This window comes from Fukomys damarensis, unplaced genomic scaffold, assembly GCF_012274545.1.
Source record: "Fukomys damarensis isolate Sample0158 unplaced genomic scaffold, DMR_v1.0_HiC HiC_scaffold_22, whole genome shotgun sequence".
Lineage (NCBI taxonomy): Eukaryota > Metazoa > Chordata > Mammalia > Rodentia > Bathyergidae > Fukomys > Fukomys damarensis.
The window spans coordinates 15,069,685-15,079,560 of NW_022900934.1; the positions used below are offsets into that span (position 1 = coordinate 15,069,685).

At 37.3% G+C, this 9,876-nt stretch overlaps 1 protein-coding gene across 1 annotated transcript in view; it reads right to left on the bottom strand.

The window, feature by feature from the left end:
• Positions 1 to 43: 43 nt before the first annotated feature.
• The window catches only part of Ywhab (tyrosine 3-monooxygenase/tryptophan 5-monooxygenase activation protein beta), a 20,694-nt gene continuing 10,861 nt past the window's right edge, over positions 44 to 9,876 (bottom strand). The window contains exons 2-6 of the mRNA XM_010631479.3: positions 6,080 to 6,382; positions 3,824 to 3,947; positions 2,133 to 2,296; positions 978 to 1,073; positions 44 to 702 (exon numbers count right to left, since the gene is read on the bottom strand). Coding sequence (XP_010629781.1) covers positions 646 to 702; positions 978 to 1,073; positions 2,133 to 2,296; positions 3,824 to 3,947; positions 6,080 to 6,379 — 741 coding nt within the window. The 5' untranslated portion in view covers positions 6,380 to 6,382 and the 3' untranslated portion in view covers positions 44 to 645. The remainder of the gene's footprint in view (positions 703 to 977; positions 1,074 to 2,132; positions 2,297 to 3,823; positions 3,948 to 6,079; positions 6,383 to 9,876) is intronic.

The following is a 9,876-nucleotide window of genomic DNA, read 5'->3' on the forward strand; positions in this document are numbered from 1 at the left end:
CACTGGACCTTTTCATGGTGTCATAACCCAGTTTATCTGCCACAAAGAATTTCAATTTCAGGCTTTGAGTTTCCTCAGAGGAAGATAGGGTAGACGTTTGTGGTCATGAACTTTAGTGGCAACAACCCAAACTAGTAAGTGTGTCTATAAGCCCTGAATCACAGGCAGAATTACTGTGAATTACCATTAATCTTAGATGCCAAGTGATAAGTGCCTCACTCCAAGTCCCAGCATCACAATATAATCTATAACTTTCTGTACAACTTTACAACAGAATTGTTATTTTAGAGACTATTTTGATATCAGATTAAACTTTCCAAATAGTTACACATAATTCAGGTCTATTTTTCTACCAGTAAGATTTCTGCTAAGTTACAAAACCCCATAATCACAGTGTTCAGTTTTTAAAAATTAAACACAGTAATCCTGTCAATGATAATCAAAATCAAAACTTCAAAATGCTGTGGCATTTGTGTGACCAATCTGAGTTTTAGACTGATACCCCTTGTTTATCCCATGGACCATTTTTGCTAGACTGAGGCTGTGAAAAATCGAAGTCATACAAGTATTTTTTTCTTTTTCTTTTTATCGCACAAAGGGATACATGTGGAGTAACACTGAATAGATCACAAAGCACAACAGACATTAGTTTTCTCCCTCCCCAGCATCTCCTTCATCGCCCTGGTTTTCCGACGTCCACAACTGCAAGAGAAAAGAAAAAAAAGCTATAATCAAAGGAGACACTAAATCTTACTCAGGGTGGTATCTTATCACACTCAAACATTTAAAAGTCCTCCTGTACTACTGCAGTGTTGACTGCCAAGGTCAAAATATCAGCAATCATTTATAACTCATTTAACACTTTAGACTTTTAGCCGTAACTTACATATACAAATTCTTCTTGACTCTTGGACAACAGTAACTATTAAGCAGATAAATAGGAAAGAGACTATAAACTCTCCAGAAGTCATACTTACAGTGAGATTGTCCCTAAGTAACTGCATGATCAGTGTGCTGTCTTTGTAAGACTCTTCATTCAGTGTATCCAATTCAGCAATGGCTTCATCAAATGCCTAAAACAAACAGCCTTTAGCAAGAAATCGACAAGTTCTTTGAAGTGAGTTTAGGCCAACTTTTTTTCTGCTTACAAATGATTATTACTTCTCTTCTTCTACAGTACTTTGGAAGAACCTAGACTCCTATTACTTACTCTGCTAGTTCTTTCAACAAGTATATAATGCATGTTTATAAAGCTCAAACCAAGATGACAAAAACTCCTGGATTATAACTTTGTTTTATCTAATAAGTAAGCAGTATTACTATTAACCATAGCACACTTACTTTAGGTAAATTCATGTAATTTCTTTTTCCTTTTCTTTGTCTTGCCAGGTAGGGGATTGCATTCAAGGGCCTTTGCACTGAGCTACATTCACAGCCATTTTATTTTTTATTTTGAGACAGTATCACACTAAGTTGCTAAATATCCAGGCTGGGATCAAACTTGCAATCAAACCCTCCTGCCTCGGCCGCCCAAAGTGTTGGGATCATAGGCGTGCAGCACCATGCCCAATTGCAATTTCCTGAATATCAAAGACATTTCTAGTAATCTCTTTAAAAAAAGAAACTCAAGCATTCTAGATACAAAGGGCAAAAGGAGAGTGAAGCTCTTCACTAATCCTAATTTGATTAAGTGATCCCACTTTGACAATTCATTTCAGGCATCTTCCCCAAATTTAAAAAATTAAAAGTAAGTAGCGGTACACAGGTTGAAAGACAACAAACGTAGCACACCAAGAAAATATGGTCTAATTTCTTTTGTGTACACAGACATAACATCATCTTAGTACAAATAAGCATGGCAATATATGGGGGCCCAAAATTTGATGAGAAACAATAAACTAACCTCACCCAGAATTCTCTACAAACAACCCTCAAAAAACAGTAATCAAATCAAAGCAGGTGTTGAGCAGGAATCACAAAATAACAGGTCTGTATTTCTTTCATAAGATATCCCTCCTCTAGAAAATTTTTTTTTTAAGTCTAAGATAATGAAGATATTCAAGAATAAAAGATTGTATTAGAAAGCCCCGCACTGTTTTCTATGTAAAGAAACCACCAAGGGTCCTTCTCACCGTTTTTGCCAGGCTGCAAGCCTTTTCAGGAGAATTCAGAATCTCATAGTAAAAGACTGAGAAATTAAGTGCCAGGCCAAGTCGAATTGGGTGTGTAGGCTGCATTTCTTTCTTGCTAATTTCAAATGCTTCCTGATAAGCCTGCTGGGAGTTCGACACAGTGGCTGTAAGAAAAATTTTGTAAAAATTAAAGGTTGCATCACACCCATTAGATTCATTATCAAATTATTTTAACAAAATAGGCCGTAGTAGATAAGCAATTAAAATGAGTCAGTGCTTCCACCATTCAATTAAACACCTGTTAAATGTTAACTGTAAGTGAAGTACTATATTAAATGCTTTGGGAGAAACAAAGAAAATTACTACAAAGTCTAAAAGAGCAGCTAAAAGTCTAAAAGAGAGAAAGCAAAAGCACTATGCTCCAGTAGAAAGAACACAGGCTTTACAGTCAGCAGACCCAAACCTGAATTCCCAACTTTTACTCACTAGGTATATAGCTTTGTAGCTTGGAGCAAGTAAAAACCTTTATTCACAAGTCATGCCTTCCTTTAGTAGAAAAACAGGCAGACTTCCATGTATCATGAAGTTGTATGAGGATACATAGGACTCCAAAGTATGTGACACACAGCAGGCACTTAATGAAGGCTGTAATTATCACCCTCACAGTAATTCACGTGATAAAGAAATGCAGCACTACCAGCACTACAGTGGTTTCAAACCATCAAATACAACCTCTCTTATCTGTGCCGTACGTGTTCCAAAACACCAGTGGATGCTTGAAACTGGATGGTACAGAAGCCTGCCTAACTTTTTCTATACACACATACCTATGATAAGTTTATGAACTAGGCACAGTAGATTAAAGATAGTTAATTATAATATAGAACAATTATAAGAAAACACTGCAATAGAAATTTGCACTTTGGAGTAAGTAAAATAAGGGCTATCTGAACACAAGTACTATGTCATGATGATAATTCATCTGATAAGCAAGATGGCAACTAAGTGACATGCAGGTAGCATATATAAGGTAGATATGCTGGAAAAAAGATGATTCATCTCCTGAGGAGGATGGAGTGATATGTCATCCCATTACTGAGAACGATGTGTAATTTTAAATTTATGAATTATTTATTTCTGGAATTGTTCATTTAATACTTTCACACCATAACTGAGCTTGAATAACTAAAACCGGGAAAAACAAAACCATGGTCAAGGGTAGGCTACTTCTTGTTAAAGTTTTGCCTCTAAAAAGAGAACTACCGACCAATCTCCAAATGCATTACAATCAGATTCTTAATGCCCTCCATCTTTGCCTTTAGATACATCTTGATTTGTCAACACCCATGACCTCATCCATCACAATTCTATGGCCTTTTAAATTCTGATTACTATGATGTTCAGGTCCATGGTGAACAGACACAGCAAAACTTTAAGGTCATTATGAAAGAAGCTTGGCTTTACCACTGGCTAAAAACTTTTAAATGTGAAGCCTGGAGTGGGGGCGCACACCTGTAACCCCAGCACTCAGGAGACTGAGGCAGGAGGATCTCTGTGAGTTCGAGACCAGCCTGGGCTGCATGGTGAGTTCCAGGTCAGTCTCAACTACATAGTGAGACCTTGTCTCAAAAAATACAAAAACAAACAAACAAACAAACAAACAAACAACAAAACTTTTAAATGGTACTTACTTTGTTTATTATCTCCAGATGCAACCTCAGAAAGATACCTAAAATAATCTCCTTTCATTTTCAAGTAGAACACCTTACTTTCAGGTTGGGTAGCATTGAGAATAAGGTATTTGTCCAACAGCTCCTAAAAAATGATTCACATTGTTAAGTATTTTGAATTACTTACAAGATGTTAAAATTATGTTTGAGATTTAAGATACTACTACCACTACCAATTTCCTTTGAAGATTTTTTTAAAAGGCAAAGCATTTTTCATCCAAGTCACTAAATGTTGTTCTGGTTCTAGGTCCTAAGAGCAGATGCCTATATTCTTCTGTAAAAGTCATTTTGAACATCCATAAGGGATTAACTGAAATATAGCTACTACAGTGCAATGCTAGGAAAAAACGATGATGCAGAACTACACTGGTTACATGGAAAAGCTCTCAAAAGAAATTGTGAAAATCCAGATCTAACCCACAAGAATCCTATTTTAATACTAAAATACCTATGTGCATGAACACAAATACATAAAGGGAAAGCCTGGAAGGATCATACTAATAATGGTTTTCTGGATGATAGGATTACTTTCTACTCTTTTGCCCTGTCTTTTAAAAAAGAAAAAAAAAATTCTATCTATCTATCTATCTATCTATCTCTTTTGTGATTAGAGGAAAAAATTTCGTTCTAGTCTGGGAAGATAAATGTAACAGAACAAAACCACATGAATTAAGTCTAGAATCAATCTGGCCTGGGAAGAAACCCCTCTTCTGCTGCTTACTATCTGCATCCACATGACCCTACTTTTATCACCAAGTCACAGTCTCCTTGGTTGTACAATGGGGAGGCCACAATGGCCTCCTTCTAGAGTAGTTATAAGGACAAGTAAACTAATGTACATAAAGTGCTTAACACGTTGCCTGGCACGTAGTAAGCACTCAAAGAATCTAGTACTATTATTAATAATAAATTCCTTTAAACATTATGCTTACAACAAAAGTAGTTCTGAAGGAGTCCAAGCTTCGTATACAGAGCAATATTTTCGAAGAGTTGTTTTAGAATGTGGCATCCTGAAAAACTGGTTAAGAGGCAGTAAGTACCATGCTCTTCTTCACATTCTTTCAGATGCTCTTAAAAGCTGGTCTACATTTCAGGAATTATGGAACTTTCTCGCCCTTGGAATGCATGCCATACTTCATTTGAATACCAGATGTACCTAACATTCAGGAATTAGTGCACCATTAACAAACCCCCAAAAGACCAACAGGCAACAAGTTTAGCCATGACACTCTTATCTTACACCATGAGTCCATTAAAAAGAAGCTCAATCCAAAGCTAACTATATGGGGATTTAACCAATCAGTGAGGGGATGCAAAGGGCAGTAGTCATTTTAATATTCTTTGCAGACAGACAAGGTGTAACTTATTATGGGTTAGGGGAGAGGAGTACTGCCTCATGGCTGACAAGCTTTGTACTGGTTTTCAAAAGAAAGCTGTCATGGGCAGTAATTCGGAGAGGCAGCCAGCAGGGGAGGAGGTGAATCAACAAGTGTAACTTCCTTTTCCCTTCAAAGCAGCCCTCATCATTCATTTTAACCTGATTTCACCTGGAAGAAAAAAAAGTTCCCAGTGGGCTCAGGATGTGAGGGAAAGACATTATGACCATGATTTGTTCTAGAATATATACCCTTCCCATTCAACCCCAAACTATGGCCAGAGGAAATCAACCATTTGACTAGAACTTATATTAAATAGTAGAGAAGAATCCCCAAACCACCTTTGATTTGGCTTTGGAAATGCATGCTGAACTTGGTGGATGCGCCTAATTTTCAGAAAAAAACAGGACTCTACCATGTGAAGACATGATGAGAGAGAGGCTAAAAGGCAGCTCAGTGTTTTGATCCTGTCTCCTCTTCTGGAGATGATGTCACCACTCGGACCAACAAACAGAATAGCCTATCTGGGGCTGCATCTATCTAAAATCCTGTCTATTTGGCCTGTTTCTGAAGAAGAGAAGGAGGGATGCTAAATGTTCCTGTTTTTCACAGGTCTTCTTGACAGGTGAGGAAAAAACCCTAGAAGTGATGACAATCTCCAATCAAGCAAAAGATGAGGAAAAAAAAAAAATCACATCATACACATAAAAACAAGTGCAAATGGTTTGCAGCTTCCCAGTTTATTTAGAAACCTCTCTCATAAGCTGCTTGAGAGTCTACAGTCAGACATTAAATTAACACTATTTAGAAAATCGTTTAAAGCAGAAGCACTGCCCCTTACCAGAACGTCATTGCAGATGTCCTGCAGCTCTGCCTCTATCTTCTCCCGATATTCTTTGCCCATCTGCTGTTTCTTCTCATTCCTCTCTGTTTTCTGTTCAATGCTGGAGATGACACGCCAGGAAGAACGACGGGCACCTACTACATTCTTGTAGGCGACAGAGAGCAGATTCCTCTCTTCATTGGAGAGTTCATGCCCCTGCTCGGTGACCGCCTTCATGGCCGCCGCCATATCATCATAGCGCTCAGCCTGCTCAGCGAGTTTGGCTTTCTGTACCAGCTCACTTTTGTCCATGGTCATTCCCTACAACAAGACCAAGAGAAGTAAATATCAGATTTCAGGGGTCAGGAAATGCATTGTGAATCTTCTTCCAAGCCATCTGGATAGAAGCTTCCCTGAAAGCCCAACACCTAGTCCCAAATGCCATCAACAACAGTGATTATGTACCGAGTACCTACAGGGTCAGTTACTTCATCAAGGCCTTCAAATTATTATGGTCAGTTAATTTCCCCAGGAGTTGTACAGGATAGTGATATTCAAAACAACCTCTCCCCCATTTTTATAGGTAAAGAAATAAAGGTTCAAGGAAGGTACCACTGAAGTAGAAAAGGGTAGAGAGCCTGGAATTAAGTCATCTATTTGTTCCTAGAGCTCTAATTTTCCCCTATCCTCTGTACGTCCCTCCATACATGGATACTGCTTAATAAAAATTTCTGTAGAGGTTTATGCTAAATATGTTCTTTAAATGCTTTCAACAAGTATCTGCTTTTTAAAATGACACTGCTCAACTCTCTCCTAAAATACAGAAAGCCCTCTCTCACTGCCCTAATTATTTGGTTTTGATAAAAATCTTTTCTCCCACAGTAGAGGGAAAATAAGCACCGAACTTCAATCAAACTTAAAGCAAAAGCTATGGGAGCCACCATTATGCTATCTATCTTCTGTAATACACAACTTTGTTCCAAAGGCATACTGCAAAGACTAGCATAAACCAAGGGAAGCTGACTTGAGCTCCATCTAGCACCAGCTCTGCTATTCAGTAGTGATATGATCTTGTTTAAATCCTTTAACCTGGGCCCTTCAGTTTCCTTACCAGCTCTGGGGCTCTTGTGAGAACAAATAACCAAATACACAGGATATATAGCCATGAAACTTCAAACCATAACTGAATTCCTTTGAATCACAACTGAGTTCATTCAAAAGATTCCATGGGGGGGGGGGACCGCAAAGACTTCAGTTTATAATTTTATCTAACCCTTTATACATACCAGATAGTGAATACTTATTCTCCTCACCTTAGTCATGTTCTCACTATAATAAGCCATTATAGAGTGCAGTAATTTTTGGATAATATACTTATGAACCATAAACATTTATATATTGTTGGCTTAAATTTCTATATAACCATTTGGGCCACAGAATAAAAACATGCTAATATGCTCAGTTTTAAAAAAAAATGAAGTACTACTTTGAACACTCATAGGAATATCAGTATTTCTTAAATAAATTATTTCATTACTATATACATGTTTAAGATTCTAAAAAAGATTAACAGTTTAAAAATAGAAAGTGTAGGGCCAGGGATTTAGCTCAGTGGCACCACACCTGCCTTGCAAGCACAAGGTCCTGAGTTCAAACTCCAGGAACCCGCACCCCTCACCAAAAAAACAGAAAGTGTAACCTTTACTTCTAAAATAATTTTGTCCAGAAGTCATTTTTGTATTCCCAAGAAAAATTCTCAACAAAGAAACCTATCACATGAAAGAGGTTTATTAGATGAAGTACAATGAATGACACAACAAACTAAAAATACAGGCAATTCAGAATTGATTCTCCAATTCAGAACTGATTTTTTTCCTGTGCCTTATTATCTAAGTCATACTCAGAGCTGTGTTCTATATAAGTCTAATTGTAAGCTTACACTCAGTAAAGCAAGTCTCATCTTGAGCCATCTGACATCTTCACTCACAACACTAGAATAAAACTATGGAAAAGACAGTTACTTTCATAAAATATTCCATTTGCTTCCTTACATTTCCCAGCATCCACTCCCTAGCAATTAGAAGTTAGATAGTAGTTGTGTCCCGTAATGAGCAGAAACGATGTTGTTTCCAGACTGAAACTGTGAAAATCCTACGTATAGTTCCCCAGCTCTCTTCTCTTACAGCAGCCACAAAACAGTGGACTTTGTCCCAACTGAGTCCCTGGGTACCTGTACAGTGCAGTTTCCTGCAGTCCTAGTAGTCATGCAGTTTTAAAAAGAAACTTTTGTTGGGTTAAGCCACTGAAATACTGGAGCTGTTACCACAACATAAACTCATCTACTTTATATAATAATACTATTTATCATCTTACAATTATATATTTAATATGTCTAACTTTCTTCATCATTAAAGTCTTTGGGATCAGGGCTATATCTCTATTTATTAAATAATCCTACTTCATTGTTCCTAAAGTGTCAAGCACAGCATAGGTAAACCAACTTTCAGATTCAATGAGTTTAAGAAAATGTCTAATCTGTAGACAAATTTAAAGAGTTCACTTCAAGGTCACCTTCAAAGTTCACTAAAAGCACCTGTGCCACTCTACCTATAAACAATTTCAAATAATGAAGTTCTGGCCAAAAGCCAACATAGGGGCAAGCCATTCTACTTAGTATTTTAATAGAGCAATAGAGAAGTACAAAGGATTGACATTGCTAAAGGTGTCACAAAATTCTTCAATTCTAGGAGGCTCCCAAACTAGGCTCCCTCAACCTTCTCAAGAATTTAAAAGTTAACTCATACTTGGAAAAATCCTGACTACTCCTTGGGACCTCCCAAATGTCCTCATCCTATTTGCCAAAAGTAAAATGTGGCCTTTCTGATTTGGGGCCAACTATTTCAAGTATCTTTTGAATCATCACAAGAGTTGTTGGAGAGAGAAAACCACCACAAGTCTACAGTGCACACCTTTAAAATAATCTGCATTCACCTGTTTCAAAAATTTTAATTGCACACACACAGAAACAACTTAAACAAAATCCATAGCTAAATGCCCTAATGCCTAGCACTTACATAACCTTCAACTTATATAACACAGATTTTGAAGCCTCTAGACTAATTTCAACAGGAAATGGATTACACAACAACCAGCATTTTGGAGGAAGGCAAAAGACAAGGGAGAAATGAAACTTTCTTTTTCTATATATACAATCAAGGTCCCATCCATAATCTCTATTCTCATTGCTTTCAGTTTCTCATTTTCTTTAGCTCCCTCCATCTTTGCTATCAGACCCATCTCCTTAAAGTCCTAATCACATCACTTTTTGCTCAAAATGTTTATAGTTCCTTGCTCCATATATAGTCAGATTTCCGGTCAGTGAAAGCTTGCCAAAAGATTTCCCACAACATGACTCTGCACAATATGCTTCTGCCAAAGTAGTCCTCCATACTAAGTGTGCTTTTCTGCCCTGACTACCAAGCCAATCCCTCTACCTAGAATGGCTTTTCTCATTTATTCTCAATACAAAGTTCTTCACAGCATAATTCAAATGCCATCCTTTCCATGAAATCTTTCTTAAAGTTGAGTTGTATAATTCAAAACCACAAGCCAATTTGGTTGTTCGTTTGAAATGTGACTAGTACCACCTGTTGAAATCATATTTTGGTTACAAAGGGTTAAGTAAAAAGATATTTTATTTGTATTTTGTTTGCAGTGCTGGGGAGCAAACCCAAGGCCTTGCACATGCTGGGCAAGAGGTCTACCACTGTGCCACACTCCCAGACCACTTTTACTTAAAAAAAAAAAAAAAAAAA